Here is a 26,193-nt window from a genome sequence, read left to right on the forward strand (position 1 = left end):
GGGCGAGGGAAAGATAGGCTCTTTTCTCCCTTGTCCAGAGGGACCTGAGCCATCTCTAGGCAGATGTCCCTGATCGAACATCATCATAGTGACCTGTTGATTAGGGCTGTACAGGTAAACTCCCATCTGACTCATGACATGTCTGCCCCATAGATTGACAGGCAATCCTGCCACTATGTATGGTTGAAAGGATCCTTCATGTCCCTCTTGATCTTTCCACAACAATATATCACTGCTCTGTTCTGGTGACTGAGATTGTCCTATGCCTTGTAACTGGGTTAGTGTTTGCTGCTTTGGCCAGTGGCTAGGCCACTGATCTGCAGTTAAAACAGAGACATCGGCCCCCGTGTCTAAAAGGCCCATGAAGGAACGGCCATTAATGGATAGTGGTAATTCTGGCCTGGTGGTGAATGGCCTGGACCCAATAAGCATCTGATGAACCAAGGCCCGCGTCGCCTCGGGATTTACGGCCTGCTGTTTTACCCGGTTTGACATGTGGAATTAACAATGATTGTGCTATGCGTGGGCCCTTAGGGATCACTGAAGTGCCTCCAGGCGAATGTGTCATAATCTTGATCTCTCCTGTATAATCCATATCCACAACTCCCGGAGCAACCAATATCCCTTTCATGGTAATACTACTCCTTCCTAGGATGAGTCCCACAGTCTGTGGAGGCAGAGGCCCAAAGACCCCTGTAGGAATAGCTCGCATTCCCATCTCAGGTGTTAGTACTGTGTAGGCGGCGCTACTGAGGTCCAATCCTGCGCTGCCTGGGGTTGCTGGGAAGAGTTCCTGAATGGATTTCCCTGGTGGGGGACCAACTGCGGCAGCGCCCCATAGCATTGTTGCGGGGCCTGGGGCTGGCCCCTCTTCCTGTTTCCTGGAAGAAGAGGATTACCGGAGGCATCCCTCTTAGATTTACATGCATTGGCCCAGTGTTTACCTCTCTTACATTTTGGGCATAATCCAGGTTGTTTTGGGCCCTCCTTCCTTTGAGGCTGACCTTGTTTATTAGGGAAGTTTTTGATCATATGGCCCGGCTGTCCACACCCAAAACAGATGCCCTGTCCCTTTATTTTCTTTTGTTGTTGTTGTTGGAATAACATTTCTCTAACAGTCTTTCCTTGCAAAGCAGCGGCCATTGCAAGACCCTGTGTATAAGAAGGTCCTATTTTTGAGCACAACCAGACATAATCTGACAAGTCACTCTTATTTTTGTAAGGTCATAATGCAGCCTGGCATGCAGAATTAGCATTCTCAAAAGCGAGCTATTTAACTAACAGCATGCTGGCATCTGAGTCTCCCAGAATTCTTCCAGCCGCCTGCATTAATCGCGAAAGGAAGTCTTGGAAAGTCTCATCAGGCCCCTGGATAATTTTAGAGAGGTCCTCAGAACGTTTTCCAGGCATAGGAAAATTTTTCCATGCACGCCTGGCGGCAGCACTTGTTTGTGCATAAGCAGCCGGGTCAAAACTTAATTGTGTTTGCAAGTCTCTATAAGGTCCTTCACCTGCCAACATATCAAAGGAGATAGGAATGTTTTGTGTCTGATTTATCTCTGCAGTACTCTGACAGAATTCTGCAAAGTCAGACTGCCATAAGATATAGTCCCCTCCTGATAAGCAAGCCCTAGCAAGTTGCTTCCAATCACTAGGCGGCAGGGCTTCTGTAGCTAGTGATTCTAGCAGGGCCTGGGTGAACGGGGCATTAGGACCATATTGAGAACATGCCATTTTTAATTCTTTTAAACTTTTGAATGCAAAAGGCACATGGTCTCGGACAGGATTTCCTTGTGCGTCCTGTCTTTCTATCACTGGAAATGCCAACCCAGAATCTCCAGTATCTTCCCCTAACTTGCAGGCGGTTTGCAAAACCTTACGCAGAGGAGAATCACGAGGGCAAGTCTGTTCTGCCTGCCTCGATTGTACCATCTGCACCTGCACAGAGAGGGAGGCAATTGCTGACTGCAATCCATCAATCTCTGCCTGGAGAGGATTCAGATGTCCTGTCTTAGCACCTGTTTCTGTCTGAACCACCCCATTATAATCTTCAGGGTCATGATATCGAGGACCGGCTTCCTCTAGGCCTTCCTCATCTAGGCCCTCCTCATCTTGGGGGTCCAGTCCGTTTAGCACACTTTTTAACATTTGAGTAAAAGACATTCTGCTTTTACCCTGTCCCATGATTTTTTACTCCCGACTGTGGTATCTCACCGCACCCCTTACCTTATGTGACGCGTCTCAGCTCCTTGCGGTGTCCTTCACTTTATCCCCAGTATTCAGGTCCCTGTTCGGGCGCCACTTGTCGGTGCCTGCCGACGAGACTAACAGTCCCTGAAGTAGGGAGTGAGGATTGAGAAAAAAGAAGAGAGACAAAGATGGGATGGGGGGGGGGGGGAGGGGGGGCAGGCAATTCTAAGTAGACTGATGCAGTTCTAAGTAGAATGCCTCAGTTCTAAGTAGAATGACTCACCCCAAGTTTATTTTTGCAGCTTATATACTCTGGGCCTCAAAAAAGTAACAGAACTGTCTGCAATCTAATAGTTACAATGTTGGAATACACAAGGGCTTGTTTTTTGGCCAGCTCCACACTTCCTGACCTTGTCTGGTTCTGTGTTCTCAGAGTAGCAAGTTTTGCCTTGCTGGGAGCACAAACCACTCAAGGAAGTCAAACGTTCAACATTTCACAAAATAACATCTGCTAGCAATTCAGCACGGTTTCCCACATTAGTGTATTCAAAGCTTTATGCAGTCATCATCACAATCAGTTTTACAACATTTTCATCACCCTGGAAAGTATCTGTGTGCTGTTAGCCTTCACCGTGTGCCCGTCTGCCCTTCCCACTCTTCCTAGCCCTAGGGAACCACTAGTGAACTCTCTGCTCCATATTGTGGTTTTGATGTATTTTCTGATGACTAATGATGCTGAGCTATCTTTTCACATGCTTATTGTCCATTTGTATAACTTCTTTGAAGAACTGATTATTCAATTCCATTGCCCATTAAAATTGGTTTGTCTTTGTCTTGTTGAATTGTAAGAATTCTTTATATATCCTAGATACAAATCGCTTATCAGATATAGGATTTTCAAATATTTCTCCCTTTCATTAGCTTGCCTTTTTAGTTTTTCAATGGTGTCCTTTAAAGCATAGAGTTTTTTTTTTTATTTTAATGAAGTCCAGTTATCTACTTTTGTTTGGTACTGTCATATCTAAGACACAATTGCCAACTCCAGTCATGGAGACATGAAGCTTCTTCAAAGCTTTTATAGTTTTAGCTTTTACCTTTTGAAATAATTTTATATATGGTATGATGTAGAGGTTTAATTTTTCTTTTGCATGAGGATATCCAGTAGACCCAGTATCGTTAGTTCAAAAGACTGTTCATGCCCAACTGGATTTTTCGGCACCCTTGTCAAAATTCACTTGACTATATATATGAGGGTTAATTTTTGGATCATCTTTTCCAATTTATTGGTCTATAGATCTGTCCTTACGCCATTACCAAATCAAATGTTATGAGAACGCTTCCCCAGTCATCTTGCATATTACCAGATGCCTTATGGAATAATAAAATGTCAATGTAGGGGAATATCTTTAATTCCACTTCTGTGGAGATGTTTTGCTTCTGGATGGAGCCTGTGGCCCGCAGACCTTGGTGACCTTATGACATGATGGGATATTAGGCTTACAAAGTCGACTCATTCCTTTTGTTTTCTTCATTCAAACATTAATCTTTAACCCAGTGCCTCCCTTTCACTCCCATTTCCATCAAATGTCGGTAATAGGATCTGATACTTGGTGGACAACTTTCTTCATTTTGTCTATCTCCTAATCCATAGCCTCTTCCATAGATTTCACTGTCTAGGAAGGAGAAGATGAAACCTGGACCATCTGCTTTCCTCTTTAGAAATCTCTCTAATCCATCATCTTGCAATTGAAAAGTAGATTCTGTTTGACCCGGTTCTTTTCTGAAACACTGGTGCCAATCTTGTTCTTGGCATAGATCCTACATTCTCAGAAACACATTGAGATGCATAGTTGTACCTTTAGCTTCATATATAATTAATGGAATAAATATTTTATCCCATCCAAAGAAAACATTTCAAGAGTACAGTTGTTAAAATTCAGGAAGTAATTAATCAATCAGAAACAAGTAAAAGATTTGTTTGGGGCAGACAGCAGGAAGACCTACACCTGAACACCCGGCTCGCATTGTGGCCCGAGCCTCCCCACAACACGGGGCTGGATTCCAAGGTTCAGATCCTCAGAGACATAACCAACAGTTGTGTTGCCCTTTGTGAAGGAGTCTTGGAATTCACACGAAATGTCTTTCAACATATTCTGTTCATTAGGAGCCAGTCACTAATGTTGACCCATATTCTAGTGGTTTTATGCAATGAATATTTCAAAATTTACGGACACATTTAAAAACCACCTTGATCTGTCCACTGGCCACAATTCTTTACATTCCCCCCACATGGAAAATACACTCATCCCTACACAATACTCGCCACAAGTCTCAATTTAATGGCATCAGGCTCAGGTTCGAATCTAAGATTTTACCATCTTAGTCTGGTGCAAATGGGGATGAAGGGCCTGGGTTTTGGTTTCTAGGATAAAGCCCCTTGAGGACAATTCCTTTCAATATGAAAACATGAGAAAGGAAGAGACAAGTTATCTACCACCCACACACCCAACATTCTGCTCGACTGCTGAAGTTTCCCCTGCAGAAATAGAAAGTGGAAGGCACGTTAGTCCATAGCAATTCTGAAATACAGCCTGATGTGTGCTGTCCGTTCTTTGATTAGGACTTAGTCCTAATCATGCCAATGCTTCTCCATGGCCCTTTGCTGTCCCCTGTGAGCTCTTTGTTCTGTCCTTTTCATAAGAAATGACCTGTGCTTGCAGCTCTTCCCTCAGCGTCATTCCTCCACCCAAATGTCTAAGACCCACAGGCCTCCTCTATTTTTCACTCTCTTGGTTTTTATTAGTCCAAGGTAACAAGGTGGTTTTTTGCTACTTGATTATCCTAAAAACTTGGAGTTGCGTGAGAGTTTATTGGGGTTCGTGCCATTAGAAAAGCCACCGTCATACATCGTTTTGAGATAAGCTCTTGGGCTTCCTGTAGCTGTTGTAGGACCATGCCTTTAAAATTCTTTTCCTCTGAAAAGCCTTCCAGGAATTTAAGGCCCCACCTTCACTCTTTGGAAGTCTTGAGGAAGGCTTTACAGTCTTGTCCTCATCCGTAGATCATGTCTTCCTGGGAGCACAGCGAATTTGATCTTCACTCAGAAGCCATTTCTTCATTTTAGCATGATTTGACAACAGGGCATGTGGGAGAGGCTGTAAATGGGAAACACATTTGAACACAATAAGTCCTGGTTCCTTTACAGTTCACAGTCTTTCGTTAGCTCATGTATCTCATGGGTTTTACTTGGTTACTTCACAGCAAGAGTCCCCTTTTATCCGGATTTCAGACTCATTTTCTTCACTAGCTGAGAAGTCTTTGTGGCCAGCCTCTTTAGGGGCCCGCAAGCCCCCAATAACCGTCTCTTGGATGCTCTTGTGGGTGTCGTTCTCATTCTTCTCCACATCCTTTCGGGTTCCACCTACCTCCTGGTGGAAAGGCACTCCTACAGGTTTTAGATTGCTTTTCTTTGTGGCCTCACACCATTTTGAATATCAGTATCAATGCCAGTTGTTCATTGCTGCTCAAGAAACCAACTCAAAAGCTAGTGGCTCAAAACAGCATCTGTTTTGTTCACCAGTAATGCAGTTGAGTGAAGCTCAGTGAGACTAGCTCATTTCTGTTCCACTTGGCATCAGCTGCATTGCCATGAAGCTGCGAATGAGAATCATCTAAAGGCTGTTACACACACGTGTAGCAGTTGAAGCGGGGTTTTGGCCGGGACGCCCACTGGGGCCGTCTCAGCGCGAGCATCTGTAGGAGGCCTCACTGTGTGTCCTGGGCTTCTTCATCTGCACAACATGGTGGCTGGGTTCTCAGGGCGAGCTTCCCGAGAGAAAGTCAGATGGAAGCTGTATCACATTTTCTGCCGCAGGCATAGCATTCTCACAGCAGTTCTGCCCTATTCCATGCACTAGAATCCAGTTACATCCTAAGGCCAGCACATATTAAAAGGGAGGGAATTTCATGGAGAAATGTCAAGAATTTGTAGCCATGTTTTAAAAACACTACATCCATCCACTCACCTCATCTTACCAAATAAGCATTGTATCTACAGGAAAGTAGTTCTACCCAACTCAGTATCACTGAAATTCCAGCAGATTTGTTGTTATTATTGCTGTTTAGGATGTTCTTGTATATTGTGGAAAGAGAGGATTACAAGATAGCATTATCGAATTAAGACACTTTTTTGTTGTTGAAAAAATGTAGCGATCATCTCACTAAACATTCACAGTGTGAGATGTGATTTCTCCTTAACCTTGGGAATCATTTCTTCTTGAAAGCAATTCAAATTACCATGAAACATTTGTAGCTGACGGAGGCCTAACTATCTCAAGATGAGTTACTCGTAACTCCCTACAACTTCGTAAGAAATTACGGAGAGTTAAAATGGGGAACAGGTGAGAGACTATCAACTCAGAGGTGACTTACAGTCATTTTATAGAAGAAAAACATGAACCAATCATTCAGGAAATCGTAGTAAATCAAGTACAGATGTTGTGTGGCAAAGTCGATGACAATAAAGGATACATTTTTGAGTCTCCTGGTGCTTTTCTCTTTGTTCTCCATTCTGAGTAATTCAAGTTTCCACATTCTAAGACTCTACTACAGTATGGATGACATTTTATGGCAACTGAGTTTATTTCACAAGTTGATACTGGTTTGGGGTTAGACTATTCTCAGTCAACTTCCTTCGTAACCAAATCATACTATCTTACTCATTCAGAATGAGGCTCTCAAAGCAAAACTGGAAACTGCATCTTCAGAATGTCTCCATCTGTGGGGTGGCCAGTTGGCTCCATGGTTAGAGCATCGTGCTGGTTCCAATCCTTGGTAACCAAGGTCGCTGGTTCGATTCCCACATGGACCAGTTAGCTACACCCTCCACAACTAGGTTGAAAACAATGGCTGGAGCTTGGAGCTGAGCCCCCAGTGGGCGGCCGGCCAGTTGGTTCAGTGGTTAGAGCGCAGTGCTCATAACACCAAGGTTGCCGGTTCGATTCCCGCATGGGTCAGTGAGCTGTACCCTCCATAACTAGTAGATTGAAGAGAACAATTTGACTTGGAGCTGAGCTGCGCATCCCACAACTAGATTGGAAACTGTTACTTGACAGGGAGTTGATGGGTCCTGGAAAAAACACTGTTCCCCAGTTATAAAAAAAAAATTTGTTTTAAAAAGTTTTTTTATAAAAAGGTATCTATAGCTTATTGAAGAAAATCAATCTTAAACAAGAGTTATTATCTATGAAAGGAGTACAAATGTCATGTGAAAAAGTAGAGAATAAAAAGAGTGGAGATAAAAATTATTAAACCTCAAAATTCATATAGTCACGAATGTGGTAAAAAAGAGTGAAGCAGAACACAGTAAATTCTGGGATATTGAAGACTGAGCAAGACAGGATGTAGTAGAAAAAGTTTTTAAATCTATTTTTACAGGTTAATTCATTGATTTTTAACACGCCTTAATTCATTTTGCTGCAAATTACGTTTTCGATATGCATAGTGTATGTGATTCTTCTACTCCCCTTAACGGCAGTTGTTTTTATTTTATTTTTTTTAGATTTCTGGAACTAAGGTGGTATTTGCTTCTCCTTCTTAATATTTCAGTTCCCATCATTATTGTCACTCAGTTGATCTTTGAGATTTGTTCTTTCTGAAAAATCATTTGATTTTTAAGACCAATTGATATAAAACGAGACTATTAGGAAATAAAGAAAATAAAATGCACCATATTCTTAGATTATTAAGTCATATTGTTCAATTTTTAAAATTGACTCTCTTATTGGAATAGTTAGATGAGATGATTCAAAATATTTTCATGATTCAGATCTATTTCATTCCGTATTGATGGTAAATATTTTAAACTTCAGCTTTTTTTTTCATTTAAATTGCCCTCCAAATCATTGACTTAAAACTAAAGAATACAAATAGACTGTAATTATTCAGTTTATATTTAATTTTAAAACGTATCCTTTCTGTTGGCTTTAGGAACAAGCAGCATCTCAAAAAAACGTACACCCGTTAAATGACCATGATGGCGCTTCCGTAAGTGACATGGACATACTCAGAATTAAATATCTGGTATCTGAACTCTCCAAAGTGAAAACTTCTCATGAAATAGAATTGGAAGAATATGAACACCTCTACCTAGAGGCATTAAAACTTATCACATCATTGGAAAACAAACTAAACAAGTAAGTCCAAATAAAGTCAGAGAAAATCAATCGAGCTCATTAATTTGCCTCTGAAGTATAATTTTTATCCAGGCATATTCCCGAGATTGATAGTAAATGAAAGCTTACTAAATAGTATAATTTTGGAAAATGATGTTAGTGAATAAATTACTTTTAAAATGTTAGTTAGTTCAGGACATTTGCATCTCTCCCCATTTTTGGTTTTACATGATTGTATTTTTCCTTCTCGCGGTTTTCATAGAGTTAATCTGATCTACCAGTCTTTAAGCAAAGTGTTTTTGAAACTTTATGATTTAGACAACGCTATTTTTTATAAAATTTCTTGTCAGAATTCCCCTAAATAGTTTTTAATGAGGTAACTATTTATTATAAGATAACAACTTAAACCCAAAGGGTTAAGTACTCTGCATATTCTGGCACTTGGTACATGTACTGTCTCCATTGTGCTCTGTGTTATTATCTCTAGAGGTCGCTTTCAGACAAGCTCTTCTTTCTAGTCTTTCTGATGTCCACAAAGGCATATATGTGAAATATAGCAGAGGGTTAACAACGTAGGGGTGAGGGTAGTATAACCCAAGAAGTGGCTAAAAAGATAAGGTGGTGAGCCTGAGGGGGTGTGTGGAAGACAGAAAGCGCAGAGCCCACGCCCAGCGCCTTGGTCACAGTGTTATATTATAAGCTACATGCCTGCGGAGCGGTTTCATTCAGTAGGATCACCAACCAGGCTCCCTCCTTCTCCCCCAGAGGCTGTTGTTCTACATGACACCTCAGTCCCAAATGGTTAATTTCCTCAGGGTAATGAGGGCTTTACCCAAGGGCGGTGACAGCAAAGGCTTGAAAATATCTTGGTGGGATTTTTAAAAAATTCTAAACTCGTTTGCTATGTATGTCTCATGGCAATCCTCAAGAATCTTATTGGTTCAGCCATTGCAGAAGGCAGCAAGTATTATCTGTGAAGCCGTGGATGTCACTGATAGCCCGTTTCCTCCCCTCCCTACTTTGAATTTCTTCTTAGTCTGGTGTCCCCATAGAAACATATGTGCTTGTTTAGGATAATTTGAAACCTATCCTTGTGCATGGTAGGTCTGCCCTGACGAATTTTCAATGTTAAAATGCTGTTTAATGGGAAATTTCTTTTACTATTTATTATGGCAACTTGAAAAAAATGCAAGTCATTCAGGAAAAATAACATTCAAAGCTTTGTGTCTTACAATCTTCACAGTGCTAATGAAAGACTGGCAGAGGCTAGAACCCATCTTCGCGCAAAGGAACAGCCGAAGGAGTTTCTCAGCACTGCTCTTAGGAGGGGAGTCCTTGAGCCACCATGTGTTGGAAGTTTGAATACTGAGTTACTCCTCAGTGGAAATCCTGCTCCAAGAGAAAATTTGGTGATTGCTAAGTCAACCGCACGGGCTTCAAATGACATCATGGGGTATTACTGTCCCAAGGTTCGTTATATTAGCTTCTTTCCCTTGCATTTCAGATTTCTTTCTTTTTTATTTATTTGATATAATATTGTTTTGTTTTGTCTTATATATTCATTGGGGTGATATTGGTTAGTGAAATCATATGGGTTTCAAGTGTACATTTCCATAATACATCATGTATATATTTCACTGTGTGTTCACCATCCCGAGTCAGTTCTCCTTCCATCGCCATGTATTTGACCCCCTTTTCCCTCTTCTACCTCTCTCTCTCCCCCCTCACCCTCTAAGTGTTGTCTGTGTCTATGAGTTTTTGTTTCTTTGTTTGTCGTTGATGAAATTTTGAGTTGTTTCATTGACTAATGCACACGAAGTAAAAGGCATAATATGTGTGCTAATATGCATAGAAAGGAGATAGAAATTTTACAATCTTTTTTTTAAGTCCCTAGAGCTCTCATGTGTTAAGAGTTATTTATTATTATTTAATAAATGTAACTAAAGTGATACATTTAAAATGCTTGAAAATTTGCCTTTAAATTTTATTACAGATGTTAAATATCATTGCCTAATAACCAATGGTATGCTTTGAGATGCTTTGGCTTCTTAATTGGTTTTAGTTGGAGATGATTCATAAAAATTTTAAAGTTTTGTGCATCCCAGTTTTTCTTCCCCTAAGCGTAAGTGAATGATGGCCGGCCAAACACCTAACCACAAATGGATGTTTATTATTAAATGAAACAGATATAATCCTTTTTATTAATTCGGCAAACTTATAATACTGAAAAAAGATTAGTCTCTGTTTTTATGGTTAAAGTTATCTTCTAACAAGAGAGTATATCCTTAATTTTTATTTTATTCGTAGCACTACCTATTTCAGTGTTTTAAAATGAGTTGCTTCACAGTTGTACATATTCTAAATAGGGACATTAAGCAAATAATTGAATTTTTAAAATGAAGTTCACTTATGTCTATATGTCTTGACAGCATTTGGGTAATTGATGAGTAAGGTGGCAGTGCTAGGGAGACTTTAAATCACAACTCGTCTTCTTCGTGTGACGTGGTTGTTAAAAATACTCATTCTTGAGTTCTTGACCAGCAGGAGTTCTGTTCGGTTCTGTGTCATAGTTTCCATCTCTTTGATAAAGTTCTCCTCCGGGTCATTAATTTTACTCCTGAACTCATTGAACTGCCTGTGAGTGTTGTTATATCTCAGTGACATTCTTCATGCTGTTACTTTGTTTTGTTTTACCCTCCAAAATGTTTATTACATTTAAGCAACGTGGAGAATACAGGAAGGAAAGCACAAATCATCTGCTCGGAACAATTGGTCTAATTTATATGCAGCATACAATATAGAAAATCAGTTTAAAACGGTTAGTGGAGGTCAAATTGAGGAGGGCTTTAAGTGAGTTTGATTTTTTTCCTCTAGGCAGCAGTAGGCATAAAAAGGATAACGAAATAATAATTCTTTCATGGGGGAGTTTATAATATGTGGCAGAGAGTCTGTTATCTCCTTTGTATTTGAAAAATTAAGTGAAGTATAATGTATGTCGTTAGTTTCAGGTGAACAAGCTTTTCCTGGTTCGTGCTAATCTTTGGCCCTAGAAGTAAATACTGTATGTCTTTTGACTATTGACATATAGTATTTTATATAATATAGTATATAATATACTCAGCTTCTTGCTGGGGCTACAGCTGAAAATAGCTCAGCCCTGTTTCTCTTTGGCATGACTCGACTGTGTTGAACTGGGTTATTTTAAGCTGAGGGCCAGATTGCTGATTGACAGGTGTTATATATGTGCCTGAAAGTCATCAAGAAGTGCTATTTTTTTTTTGTTTGTTTGTTTTACTGTGCAGAAACTAGTTCTGGGTGTCTTCTTTTTTTTCAGTGAATGAGTATTATTATTTTTAACTCTTTTTTATTATTAGTTTCAGGTGTACAAAACAATGTAATAGTTACACATTTATAATTTGTATGCCTCACATAATGATGACCCCTCTCCCCTCATCAACGACCCCTCTGACATCACATACAGCCATTACATTTCCACTGCCTCTATCCCTCAGGCTGTACTCTACTTCTTGTAAAAATATATATACATACATGTATATGTGTGTGTGTGTATAACAATTGTAGTTAACATTAACATTCATTATTGTTCAGCTTCAGCTTCCGGTGTACAGTGCAGTTGTCAGGCATCTACATCATCTCTGAGGTGCTCTCCCTAATGAGACAAGTGTAATCAGATACCCTACAAAATTTTTACATTATTGATTACATTCACCAAATTGACTTTCGTATCGCCATAGCAATCTTGGGGTTATCGATTGTGCTTTGTAATCCCCTCACCTTCCCCCTTATCCCCACCCCGCTCCCATCTAGCAACCTTCAGTTTTTTCTCTGTGTCTCTGAGACTGTTTCTGATTAGTTCACTCATTTATTGTTTTCTTTAGATTCCACATATAAGTGAGATCATAAGGTATTGTCTTTCTCTGTCTGACTTATTTCACTTAACGTAATGTTCTCTAGGTCCATCCATATTGTTGCAAATGGTAAGATTTCCTTCTTCTTTATGGCTGCGTAATACTCCATTGTATAAATGTACCACAGTTTCTTAATCCAGTCCTCTACCGATGGGCATTTTGATTGTTTCCATGTCTTGGCTATTGTGTATAGAGCTGCAATAAACATAGGGGTGCATACATTTTTTTGAATTAGAGTTTTGGATTTCTCCGGATCCATGCCTAGGAGTGGAATTGCTGGGTCATAAGGTAGTTCCAGTGTCAGATTTTTGAGATACCTGCATACTGTTTTCCATAGTGGCTGCACCAATCTGCAGTCCCACCAACAGTGCAGTAGCGTTCCCTTTTCTCCACATCCGCGCCAGCATTTGTTGTTTGTTGATTTATTGATAATAGCCATTTTGACTGGAGTGAGGTGGTATCTCATTGTGGTTTTTATTTGCATTTCTCTGATGGTTAGTGAGGTTGAGCATTTCTTCATATGTCTGTTTGCCATCTGTATGTCCTCTTTAGAAAAATGTCTCTTCATGTCCTCTGCCCATTTTTTAATTGGGTTGATTGTTTTTCGGAGCTGAGTTGAGTGAGTTTTTTAATAAAGTTTGGATATGTCAATGGCAGATATCTTCTCCCATTCAGTAGGACCCTTTTTTGTTGTAATGATGGTTTCCTTTACTGTGAAAAAAATGTTTAGTTTGATGTAATCCCATATGTTTATTTTTTCTGTTGCTTCCCTTGCCCAAGGGGATGTATCAGTAAAAATCTTACTCCGGGTAATATATGTAAAGTTGCTTCCTATATTGTCTTCTAGGAGTTTTATGGTATCAGATGTTACATTTAAGTTTTTGACCCATTTTCAATTTATTCTTGTATATGGTGTAAGGAGGTGGTCCAGCTTCATCTTTTTGCATGTGTCTGTCCAGGTTTCCCAGCACCATTTATTGAAAAGACTGTCTTTACCTCACCGTAAATTCTTGCTTCCATTGTCGTAGATTAAATGGCCATATAGGCGTGGATTTATTTTTGTTCCGCTTGTGTGTTCACTGTTAACTTGTCTTCTGAGTCGCTGATTCGATTCTCTGACTCATCTAACCCACTGGTAATTCCTTCAAGCGTGTGCTTTATTTCACTTGTTGTATTCTTTAGTTCTAACTGGTTGTTCATTATGATTTCTCTATCCTTCTTTATGTCGTCACTAAGCTCTTTAAACATTCTTATCCTCAGTGTTCTGAACTCTGTCTCTGATAGGTTGGTTAACTTCTATTTCATTTGGTTCCAATTCTGGAGGTTTCTTCTGTTCTTTTATTTGGGACATGTTTCTTTGTTTCCCCATTCTGGTTGACTCTCCGTGTTTGCTTCGATGTATTAGGTAGATCCCCTAGGATGCTCGGTCTTTGCTGGGTTATCTTATGTAGTGTGTGTCCTTTATATCTGACTTGCACCACTTCCCTATTCTCCTGTGCGTGTGCTCCAAAGGTGACCCTGGTGTTGTGTATATTGTCCTGTGTAAAGTTGAACTTTCATTGCTTTTGGCTGGTCAGTAGGTGGGGTTGATCCTAGGCCGCCTAGTTGTGAGACTTAGCTCTGCCCTCGGTGGATGATCTGCTGCGTGAGGGTTGACCACTCCGATTAGACTTGGCCTCTATGGGCTCTTGTGCCTGTAGAGAATTCCCTCTGGGTGTGTCACTTGTAGGTCAAACCCAATAATACTCTGGTTGGGTCTGGAGTTGGTGTCAGGAGGTGTTGAATCTTGTGACTCTTGGGCTGGGCCCTGGTGTAGGGCAATTTCAGAACAAAGCCAATCACCAAGCACAACAGCAACAACAAAGTCAAAACCAAATACACTCACGTGTGAAAACAACCAGTAACCCACACTCAACACAGGCAAAAATATCAAAGATACAAAAACAAAACAAAACAAAAAACGCAGCGCCAGTCTTGGCTTAAGCCCACCAAGTAATCTCCAGGCCGTCCTCTGCTGTACCAGAGAGTCCTCTGTGTATTGTTCAGGCAGAGCCGGTCACCTGGTGCCCAGAGTGACCCTGGGACGGCAGATGTAGATGAGTGGGGCTATCGGGTGTGGATGGTAGTTTCTACAAAGTCACTGCAGTTTCTGTTCTTGCCTGCACATATGCGCACTGAGAGTAACACAACCAGCCCTGTGCCCAGGTCTCCTGAGTCTTAGGTCACTCCTTCCGTGTGTGTGTGCGTGCGTGCATGTGTGCGTGTGTGGTGGGAGATTTCTGAGCTGCTGAAAGCCCAGAGCTGCGACTGCTGCCTACTGCTAACCCCTGGGCATGTCTCCACAGTTGTAATTGCCCTGCCCTGGGCAGGTCAGAGAAGGTGGGGACTGGGGATGGAGGAGTCTTCTCTCTCTCAGCCCAGCAGTGTCACACACTTCCCAGCTTCTTCCCTGGGTCGCAGTAGCTACAAACCGGGTCCTCCCAGATCCTGAGCACTATGGGTCCTCTGTAATCTGACACTACTCCTCAGATCAGGGGCCAGCGTGAGTCTCTGGAAGGGTGGGGGTAGGATTGGGAGAGTCGGGGGAGGGGCCCAGGTATGGTGCTTACTTCCTTTGTCCCACCTAGGGCCCAGCTGGAGGTCTCAGTGAGGTGACTGCCTCAAACTCTGGATATGCTGCTCTCTGAGCAGGGAGATGAGCTGTGGGACACAGGGAAAGAGCCCACCTCCTGGCTCCTGTGGTCTCTGTTCTGTCCTGGCACCACCTGCATCTCCGCAGCCATGGATGCGGGCCACGTCTCCCTTCCCACTTCCCCTGCTCGCCCAGTTTGCCCACCTTCACGTCATCCTCCTCCAAGTCTCTTAGCTGCCCTGTGTGATGAGCAGAGGGCATGACTGCTGTTTTGAAATCTCGGTCACAGAGATCACAATCTTCCGTAACTTTGACTTGGTTTCTGGAGAAGTGTCATCTTCTCACAGTGTTAACCATGTCACCTTGCTTCTTCATGCTGCTGAGTGGCTTGTTCCTCTACAGGCACATTTGAAGTAGTGAATACTTTCTTATGTAGGTACATTTCGATTTGAACAATTAAACAGGTATATAATTAGGGGTCTTTCTTTTGTTTTTAGTAGATGGTACAAGAGTGTAGTTTCTGTTTTCTCCCACAGGTGCTCCTTGAGTATGGGAGGTCCGGGGGCGGGGGCTTAGCTGTGGGGGTGGGAGTCCAAGCCTGGGTGACCAGGGAGATGGGTGTTGCAACTGTATCCAGGTCTCCAGGGTCTCTGGTCACCACCACCACGCAGGTGGGGGAAGTGGGTGGTTGAGGGGAGCGTGTTCTTGAGCCCGCTGAGCTGCTACCTGGTTCCCTATGTCTACTGGTAGCACTGTGTGTGGTCGTGAGACTGGAGAATTGTTTCTGCTGCTGCTACTGGTCCCTGGTGGTGCCAGCACTGCTGCATCTGGAGAGGGGTGGGGGGATGCTGCTGCTGCCCCGCTTAGCCTCCCCTGGGCAGTGATGTGGGAGCTGCACCCCGTCCCCTCCACCGCCACTGCCTTTGCTGGGGCTTCAGGCTCAGCCTTGTCCCCCTGGAACTGCAGCTGTGGGCTGTCCCTGTGCTTTCCTCCATCCTGCCTCCCTTTCACATCCAGTGCACCCTCCTTCCCTTTTACAGATGCGTGGTCTTTTAAGGAATCGTAGTGTGTTGAGCAGAAGATCCTTTCTTGGGCTATAGATGCCCGATGAGTTGTAGATATCGTGGAGATAGAAAGGGGTTGTCTCTCTTGACATGATGTTTACATCATTCCAAAGAATATCCATTTTGATCAATGCAGGGTGGTTTGTGGTTTTGATGGTGTTTTGTGGCGTCCTTTTTTTTTTTTTTTAGTTTTATTTTATTTTTACATCCCTCACAACGTGAACCCCCCTCCCCCCATCCACCACCACCCCGACCTCACACCGAGCCATCACATTATACACATAAAATTATAGTTGGCATTCATTAATGTCCAGTCTCTGGTGTACAATGCCATGACCAAGCATCCACCGCATCCCTGAGGTGGTCTCCCAAACAGGACACATGTCCATCGGACACCCAACAAAATCCCCAAACACTATTGAGTAAGTTCCCCAAAGTAATTCTCAAAAGACCCTGAGGCCATCCTGTGGTCACCAACCGCCCCCCAATCCCTTCACCCTTCCCCCCATCTCCAACCCCCTCCCCCCCACCCATCTAACAACTGTGGCCTTCTTAATGCAGAGAAACATAGCACAGGCCTGTGCTAAATGGGGCTCCAACCTTGTGTTTTCATTTAGCTTCCCCTTAATAAATCATAGGAGAACAAAGCCAAGGATTTTCGGACAGCCCTTCGGCTAAATGGAGTCCAAGTCCTTCAAAGTGGTGAACCTGGAGGAAGGACTGGGTACAAAAAGAAAGTGAATGGCCAACCCTTCTGTAAATTCTTAAGCATGATGCACAATTAAAATGTTCTCAGTGGTTTCACCACAGAAATCAGAAGATGAAAGAGTGTAAAGGCAGAAGCAATGAGAGAGAATATGCTTGTGGACATTTTTCCTTTAATTATTTTTTGGTAGGAAAGAGGTGTTTAGTTTTCAGTATTTCCTCATAAATTGGAAAATTGTTTATGTTAAAGTCAATGCCCTCATTCCAAGGCCAACGTTGTTCCCTTGTGAGGCGTTGGGTTGCCCAATCATGCAAGGCTGAATAAGAGATGGAAAAGCCCCACTCTGTCAAGATCCAGAGATAAGTGTCCCAAATCACTAGGGAACACTGGAAAGACTTATGATGTAATTGTGATGATGTGAGGTTGGACACAAGTGCACTAGATGGTAAAGAGAAATCTGTTTTGTGTTTCCAATTTCGCTATACTTAACCCCCACCATGAATAATACCTGTGTTGGTTTATATTGTTCAGCCAAATTTGATTCTGAGGAAAAGACAAGTCATTTTAAGGAAGAATTTCCTCAACTTGAGTTTGCTTTCTTTAACTCATGATTTTCTCCTTCAAGTTCCCTTTTCTGTGTTTAGAAATGTTTATGCTTTATAAATTGAGTGTGTTTGACTACTGTTAATAGGACTTGTGATATTAATCTGTCTTTATTTTTAATAATGACTTTAAAGATAATACTTGAGTTAGAAAGCTACTATTTTGTTTCTCATGCTTTAACATTATTGAGCTACATGACAAAGTTTTGCATATTCATTTTCTTTTGAGTTGTACTCAGAAATTGATGGAATTTTCCGGAATATGAGGTAGTAGCTGGCATAGCACGCTAGCCTCAATAGGGAGACTTATCCCATTCCTGGCCCGCAGCTCCTTGGTTTGGTGACCTCAGGTGACCTATATAATCTCTGTGAGTCTTGGTTGCCTCTTATGCAAAATTAGGGACTTTCACTAAATCAGTGACTTTCAGACCTGAAAAATATTCTTTTTATCAAAGAATAGTACCGTTCTTTGAGAAAATTTTTTTTGTTTAATGACTCTGTTTACCCAAAAATAAGACCTAGCCGGACAATCAGCTCTAATGTGTCTTTTGGAACAAAAATCAATGTAAGATCCGGTCACGTCACGTCACATCATATCATATATCATACGCGGTCTTATATCATAGTAAAATAAGACCGGGTCTTAATTAATTTTTGTTCCAAAATGCATTAGAGCTGATTGTCTAGCTAGGTCTTATTTTCGGGGAAACACGGTATATAAAAACAGAGACCAAGGGTGGCCACATGCCTCAGTTGGTTAGAGTGCAAGTTCTTAACAACAAGGTTGTGGGTTCGATTCCCACATGAGCCAGTGAACTGCGCCCTCCACCGCTAGATTGAAAACAATGGCTTGAACTTGGAGATGAACCATGGTGGGCAGCCGGTTGGCCCAGTGGTTGGAGCACTGTGCTCATAACACCAAGGTTGACAGTTCGATTCCCACATAGGCCCGTGAGAAGCAATGGGTTGAGCTTGGAATTGGGCTGCTGGTGGGGAGCCTGTTGGCTCAGTGGTTGGAGCGAGGTGCCCATAACACCAAGGTAACCGGTTCAAGTCCCACATTGGCCAGTGAGATGCACCATCCACAACTAGATTGAAAAAAAGAACAATTTGACATCCGGGAAAAGCAAACTGTTCCTCAGTAGTCCCCAATTAACACAAAACAAACCAAAGCAGAGACGTGTAGAGCTACCTAGCTAAAGGAGGGATGCAGACTCCTAAGCTGTGCTATCCCGTGGGTGTCCCCAGTGGAACCTGAGCTTTCTCCGAGACGTAGTCTAGTGAGAACTGCCAGTAATGAGAAAATCCTTCTAGTTGAAATCCTTTGAATTAAAGTTTGCTGATACATTTTTTTGTGTATAATTTTCTCACCTTTCTATATATTTGATAAATGGAAAAGTATAATAAGACTGCAGATATGTTGTCATTATTAATGTTGGACTTCAAGCTACTTCCACCATCTGAACACACTCCTCACCTAGAAATAAACATACCGTGTTTCCCCGAAAATAAGACATAGCTGGACCATCATCTCTAATGTGTCTTTTGGAGCAAAAATTAGTATAAGACCTGGTCTGATATTATTTTATATTACATAAGACCCATTCTTATATTATGTTAAAATAAGACCGGGTCTTATATTAATTTTTGCTCCAAAAGTCGCATTAGAGCTGATGGTCCAGCTACATCTTATTTTCAGGGAAACACGACAGAAAGTGCTGAAGTAAATATTTAAGAAAAGAGCTGTTTTGGGGGAAAATAATAATAACGCTACATTGGTAGTTCCTTAATTCAAGTCGTGTAAAAATGTGATTTACATTTTATATTGTTGATTAACAATAACTTAAAACTGTTTCATGAAAGTCTTCTCCCTTCCTATGGTATTTAGTTATTGATTTTACACGGCCTGTCTGGTGATGTTGTTGTCACATTATTCACATTATAAGCCCTTTCTATCAAGCCATTCACAAAAAAAAGTGTTATGCAAATATTGGAAAACAAATTTGTCTTCCCCTGTCGGTGCCTGCCGATGAGAAGAACAGTCCCTGAAGTGGGGAGTGAGGATTGAGAAAAAATAGAAGAGAGACAAAGATGGGATCGGGAGGGCAGGCAATTCTAAGTAGACTGCCGCAGTTCTAAGTAGAATGCCTCAGATCTAAGTAGAATGCCTCAGCCCAAGTTTATTTTTGCAGCTTATATACTCTGGGCATCAAAAAGTAACAGAACTGTCTGCAATCTAGTAGTTACAATAAAGGTAATACACAAGGGCCTGTTTTTTGGCCAGCTCCACACTTCCTGACCTTGTCTAGTTCTGTGTTCTCAGAGTAGGAACTTCTGCCTTGCTGGGAGCACAGACCACTCAAGGAAGTCAAAGGTTCAACATTTCACAAAACAACACCTGCTAGCACTTTAGCACGGTTTCCCACATTCCCCCTAAATTTGTACAAGGATTGGCTGTCACATTGTTGTCACCATAGTGTCTATTAGTTTCTGGATATTATTTTAAGCACTACTTTGGACATTTTGTGAGAGGATAGCTTTCAGAAGAAAGGTTTCAGTAAGACCACTCTAGACTGGGACACTTGTAATATAGTTTGAAATACTCCCACACATTTCATAATTAAATAGACTATAACTACAGCTATTTTAGTGTTTCAAAAATTGGACCTGATTTCTAAGGAACAAAGTCACATTTAAAAATTATATATTATTTTTTGTTTCTAACTCTACAAAGTCATAAATGAGAAAGTAAATTTGAAAACTGGCTCTAGGTCATACTTTATTCAAGCAGCTTTTCGGAAATCTTTCTGTGCATACGAATACGGTAATGTTTCAGTCATAGACTGCAAAATCGTTTTGGTTATTGTTTCTGTCAGTAGAATTTTCACATGACGGCACAGTACCACTTTCATCATTTTATGTCTTTAAGGTTCTATGCTGAAAAATGAATAGCCTAGAATACACCTTGAGATTACTTTTCTAGAAGTGCAAGAATGGAAAGCTCATTTTAAGGAAAAGTCCATTAAAGTAAAAACAAAGAACAAGAAACATTTATAAAGGACAATTTTTCTAAAAATTGCAAAGTAATGCATTCAGTGTAAAATATGACTTGACTTGTTTAAACTTCATTGTACCAATCAAATCAAACGTCACTCTTTTGAAATTATGTATCTTAGGTAGACCAATATCAATTGCACTGTTGGTCAGATTAATCTAAATAGCATCTCATATAGATGGTCTCTATTATGTACAATCAAAATAAGCAGTAATTTATGTTATTCATTTTTAAACTTTTTTGTATTTATATAAATCATACGTTAAGTCTATTCTCTAAAGGCATTATTTAAAGAGCACATTTCATAAGATATATCATTTCTACAATAAAGTCTCTTGTTTACCTTAAATACTATAATAAGATTTGATTTATTTCAGTCGCTGCTGGAGTACCAGGAAAAAAAAACTAAAGAACTATACAAAGACGGTATGTTGCCAAAATGTATTAATTCAAGTTAGATATCATTGATTTCTGGAATAAAATGTAAATATTAAATGGCATCCCTTTCCATGTTCTGATAATAGATACTACATTAAATATTTTCTTGGCCTTAGCAAATAAAAAAGGTGAAAGCATAAACATTCATAGTGAAGACAAGGTCATATGAGTAATATCTCAAGAGTCTATGTATCTCTTTTTATTTATGGCCTGTCCCCTTCCTTTCTTCTGCCATCCCTATGGAACTTTCCACGTGCACGTTGAAAACGGGGCTTCATCAACTTTTATGTTTTTGCCAGTGATATGAGGCCCAATAACAAGACTTATCTAGTGATACTTAAGCAATTACTGTTCATATATGGTGTTTCCCCGAAAATAAGACCTAACCGGAAAATAATACCTAATGTGTCTTTGGGAGCAAAAATGAATATAAGTCCCGGTCTTATTTTTGGGGAAATACGGTACCTCCTAGAAGGGCCAAGCTACCATATTTCCCCGAAAATAAGACCAGGTCTTATATTAATTATAGCTCCAAAAGACGCATTAGGGCTTAATTTCTGGTTAGTCTTATTTTTGGAGGAAACACTGTAGCTGTCACCTGATGGGTGACATTTAAATCTCCAGTCATTTACTTTGTCATTAGTTTACCATGTACCCTCAGGAGAAACTCCACATTGCTTTGCATGGAATGAAAACACCCAAATCAATGTAGTTCTCACCAAACATCTCAGCCTATATCTTGCTACCAACCCTCGTTTGCCCCTTTGCTCTAGCATTTAGCTAAACCAGACTACTTCTCGTTCCGTAGTGTTCTCCCCCACACTAGTCTTCGCATCTGCGTCTTCCCTCTCTCTGGCATCCTCTGTCCTTGTCCTTCAGGCATCAACATCCATGTCACCTCCACCAGAGAGCAGACAATCAACACTGGGATGTCCCTTTTGTGGGTCCCACTCGCGTCCTGTTGTGCATTTGTATGGTATAGGGGCCTCTGAATGGAAATTGCCTGTTCATCTGTTCCTTCAGCTTATAGTAGATGATGGGTCAGGGCTGGACCGTGTCATCTTCGTCTTGTAACTTCAGTGCTTGTCGTACGACCTTGTTTATAAATGAATGAAGGATGAGACAACCAGAAGCTCTGATACTTGGCCACAATAGCAGTCAAGTCAGTGTGCAGCCGTGGGCAAACTGTATTGAATATGATCTCCTGTTGTGAGCTGTGGCCTCATCTAGAGGTTTTCTCATTCTTCTTAACACTTATACTTAGTTGTATTTTAAAGAACATAATTCTGTCTTTTTCTTTCCAGCTCCTGCTGAATATGAATCTAAATTCAATCGAAAAGTTCCTCTATCACCTATTGATAATCTACTTGAGAATATAAAACTAGAAATCGTCTACGATTTGAAAAAAAAGTATAAGCTCTAAAATATAAATAGTACAAGTGTATTTACTGGGCTGTTTAAACAACATGTTAATTGTATCCCAAAATATATGGCATGTGAAATCCTTATTACAGGAAAATATTTTTGTATCATATGTTGTGGGGACAGAGCCTGTGGGGACAAAACCCCAAAAAACAGTTTCCAGGCTCTCGGCCTCACATAGAAAGGTGCTGGCTCGGGTAGTAAATGGCCATAAACTGTGATCAGATGCCAGCAGCTGTGGCTAGTTGGCCGTCAGCTGTAACCCGTAAGCCATTGGCCACTAATATAACGGCTGTGGCTATGCTAGCAAAAAGGAATGAGGGCTAGCAAGAAGATGGTGGCTGGCAAGCGCGGACTGCTGTTAGGCAGATTATGTAGATCCTACTTCCTGTGTCTCCAGCCCAGCCGCCAGCGAGAATATATTGGTTTGACTCCCCTATCTATGGCTCCGTGGGTGTTCCTTTTTGGCCTTACCGTGTCCTGCGTTCTTGGGCGGGGAGCGGTAGCTGAGACCCTGCACGACAAATGGCGCAGTGAGCAGGGTCCCCTGCGTGACACATGGCGTAGTCGGCAGGATACGGTGCTGGCCAAAGCTCTCCGAAGGGCAGTGGAGCAGTTTGTGCGTATGAAAGCTCAGTCTGAGGAAGACCAGGAGGAGCAGCTGCCAGAGAGCTCGATTTCCGTGGAGCGGTGGGAAGATGTGGATGGTTCCCCAACCAGCAGAGGCCGGAGAAAGTGGAGAAAGCGAAGGTTGTTGTGGCCCTGTGGGCTGGGAACTGCTTGCTGACGCAGCCTGGATGCGGGACTTGTCCCAGGAGGAAACGCTTGCTGAGTCCTCATTGTGAGATGAGGGTGAAGTCAAGGTCATCCCTCACCCCCAGGACAGCCCTGGCGAATGACTATGGACTATGAGGAATTGCCTTCTATCCCTAATTTAATGGACGCTTGACTGTTTGGGAACATACCATCATGTAGTGGGACTGGCGGATGTTTGCTTTTGTGTCTTGACTGGCCACCATTGATAATATGTAAGCACCTTGATGTGAGCCACTGTTGTTCCAGCACAGTACCCCGAGAGGCCCAGAGAGAGAGTGGCAGTGCCCTGAGAGCCCTGGCTGTGTCCAGGAAGTCTGGCTGTGCCCAGAGAGAGTGGCGGTGCCCTGAGGCCCTGGCTGTGTCCAGGAAGTCTGGCTGTGTCCAGGAAGTCTGGCTGTGTCCAGAGAGAGTGGCAGTGCCCTGTGAGCCCTGGCTGTGTCCAGGAAGTCTGGCTGTGCCCAGAGAGAGTGGCAGTGCCCTGAGAGGCCCTGGCTGTGTCCAGGAAGTCTGGCTGTGCCCAGAGAGAGTGGCAGTGCCCTGAGAAAAGCTGGCTGTGCCCGGGGAAACAGGTGGTACCCTAAGAAGCCCAGGATGTCTGGCTGTGCCCAGAAGTACTGGGGTGGTGCCCTGAGAAACCCTGGCTGTGCCCGGGGAGACTGGTGGTACCTTAAGAAGCCCAGGAAGTCTGGCTGTGCCCAGAAGTACTGGTGGTGCCCTGAGAAACCCTGGCTGTGCTCAGAGAGCCTGGCTGTGTCCAGGATATTGCATTCACCTCCAGGCTCCTCGCACAGGGACCCTCGCGGAAGACACTTGTCGCGTAGATTGTGAGGCGAGAACCTGTAGGGGTGGAGTGTGGGGACAAAACCCCAAAAAACAGTTTCCAGGCTCTCGGCCTCACATAGAAAGGTGCTGGCTCGGGTAGTAAATGGCCATAAACTGTGATCAGATGCCAGCAGCTGTGGCTAGTTGGCCGTCAGCTGTAACCTGTAAGCCATTGGCCACTAATACAACGGCTGTGGCTATGCTAGCAAAAAGGAATGGGGGCTAGCAAGAAGATGGTGGCTGGCAAGCGCGGACTGCTGTTAGGCAGATTATGTAGATCCTACTTCCTGTGTCTCCAGCCCAGCCGCCAGCGAGAATATATTGGTTTGACTCCCCTATCTATGGCTCCGTGGGTGTTCCTTTTTGGCCTTACCATGTCCTGCGTTCTTGGGCGGGGAGTGGGAGCTGAGACCCAGCACGACAAATGGCGCAGCGAGCAGGGTACCCCGCACGACAGAGCCCCAGAGAGCAGTTTCCAGGCTCTCGGCCTCACGTGGAGGGGTGCTGGCTCAGGTAGTAGATGGCCATCAACTGTGGTTGGATGGCCGTCAGCTGTGGCTAGTTGGCCGTCAGCTGTAACCAGTGAGCCACTGGCCACTAATATAACTGCTGTGGCTACACTAACTGTCGGTGCCTGCCGACGAGACGAACAGTCCCTGAAGTGGGGAGTGAGGATTGAGAAAAAAGAAGAGAGACAAAGATGGGATCAGGAGGGCAGGCAATTCTAAGTAGACTGCCGCAGTTCTAAGTAGAATGCCTCAGCCCAAGTTTATTTTTGCAGCTTATATACTCTGGGCATCAAAAAGTAACAGAACTGTCTGCGATCTAGTAGTTACAATAAAGGTAATACACAAGGGCCTGTTTTTTGGCCAGCTCCACACTTCCTGACCTAGTCTGGTTCTGTGTTCTCAGAGTAGCAAGTTTTGCCTTGCTGGGAGCACAAACCACTCAAGGAAGTCAAAGGTTCAACATTTCACAAAACAACACCTGCTAGCACTTCAGCATGGTTTCCCACAGGTCCCCCTTTTTTATATAAAATTAACACAAGGGTTGCGCCTGGCTTAGGTGGTTGGTACAGATATGTCCATTTACCCGTCATAGGAGACCATCCCTCTAGCGAACGTTTCCTGTCTTAGGTTATGTACATTCTTACCAAATCCTAACCCGTCTTTGGCTGCCGACCCATTGTAGGGGCTTTATACACGGGTGTCAGCGACACGGTGAACCTGGGCAGATAATCTCAACTCATGAACCTTTGTTTGGAGATCGATGAAGCCCTTGAGTATTACCTTTGTGAGCAACGGAGTAAACCACATGAATAGAGGAACACCAACAAAGATTATTACAAAAGGCAGTAGCAAATGGAACAGAGCTAGAAAGGAGGGGAATTCTCCTCTGAGGTCCGAGTACCAAGGACCTGAAATGTTAACAGGTACCATAATGAAAGAGGGTCGGTGGAGAACTACAGCTCTACTTTTGTCATTTGACCAATTGATGCTATTACTTAGGTTACACTGTATACAAGATACATTAAACTGGACCCTGTCAATATGGGTGATGTTAAAATTTCCAATCATAAGCACATATGGAGCCTTGACACAAGCAGTGGTATTGCCTTCTACCTTGCCTCGTCCCTCGTCCATACTCATAGTCACTGTATCCATTGCTCCCACTAGTTTCCAAATATGTCTTTGGGGCCGGGAGGTATACCATAATCCCACAACCACTCCAGTCTTAGTCCCGTGTTGGACATCAGCACCTGTGTCATGGCCTCTGGGCCATCTATAACAGCTTGATTAAACCCAGGGACACTATATTCCCCGGGTTCTTTATAACATTGTCTCCAAAGGATGGATCTGCTATTTTTTCTGTTCTCCTCACTGCAAGGATCATGGGCTTGTGGTGGAGGTGGGTTTTTATCCCTGATGTTTTTCCATCCTGCTGGCTGATGGAATGTGACACTCTGTCCTAGGTTGTCTCCGTGAATTGTCTGGCTGCCCACACGGAAACATCCAGTAACGTTGACATTATCGCGAAGCATATGAGGAGTCCTATGCCCAAGCCGCTATGATTGAATCCAACAGCTTGTAGGACGGCAGGAGCGAATGGATGTCCTAATAGCCTAGTGTCATTTGTCCCACCAATGATTTCAGGCCTGTTCCACACAGTGGGGTGTAGCATGGGAGGGTCAGGAACATATGCCCAGTATGCTGAGGCATCTGCGCAACCAGCAGGATCTCGAAGACGCTCATCAGCAAGCCACACCAACCTCTCAGGCAGCCACCGCGCACCTCCATTGTCCTGTGAATAAACACAAACATGCCCTCGTCCCCAAATTAGGACT

General features: G+C 42.6%; 1 protein-coding gene across 2 annotated transcripts in view; it reads left to right on the top strand.

Moving 5' to 3' along the window:
* LOC308495689 (ankyrin repeat domain-containing protein 26-like) overlaps nt 1-24,186 on the top strand; it is an 82,898-nt gene extending 58,712 nt beyond the window's left edge. Inside the window, exons 12-15 of one of the 2 annotated variants that reach the window (XM_081080656.1) lie at nt 8,179-8,384; nt 9,607-9,832; nt 20,729-20,777; nt 22,094-24,186. In XM_081080656.1, coding sequence (XP_080936782.1) covers nt 8,179-8,384; nt 9,607-9,832; nt 20,729-20,777; nt 22,094-22,212 — 600 coding nt within the window. In that variant the 3' untranslated portion in view covers nt 22,213-24,186. The remainder of the gene's footprint in view (nt 1-8,178; nt 8,385-9,606; nt 9,833-20,728; nt 20,778-22,093) is intronic. The other variant, XM_081080657.1, reaches the window with a different exon arrangement.
* The last annotated feature ends 2,007 nt before the right edge of the window (nt 24,187-26,193 follow it).

The sequence above is a fragment of the Rhinolophus hipposideros genome (genome assembly GCF_964194185.1).
Source record: "Rhinolophus hipposideros genome assembly, contig: HAP1_SCAFFOLD_140, whole genome shotgun sequence".
In the NCBI taxonomy this organism is placed as follows: Eukaryota; Metazoa; Chordata; class Mammalia; order Chiroptera; family Rhinolophidae; genus Rhinolophus; species Rhinolophus hipposideros.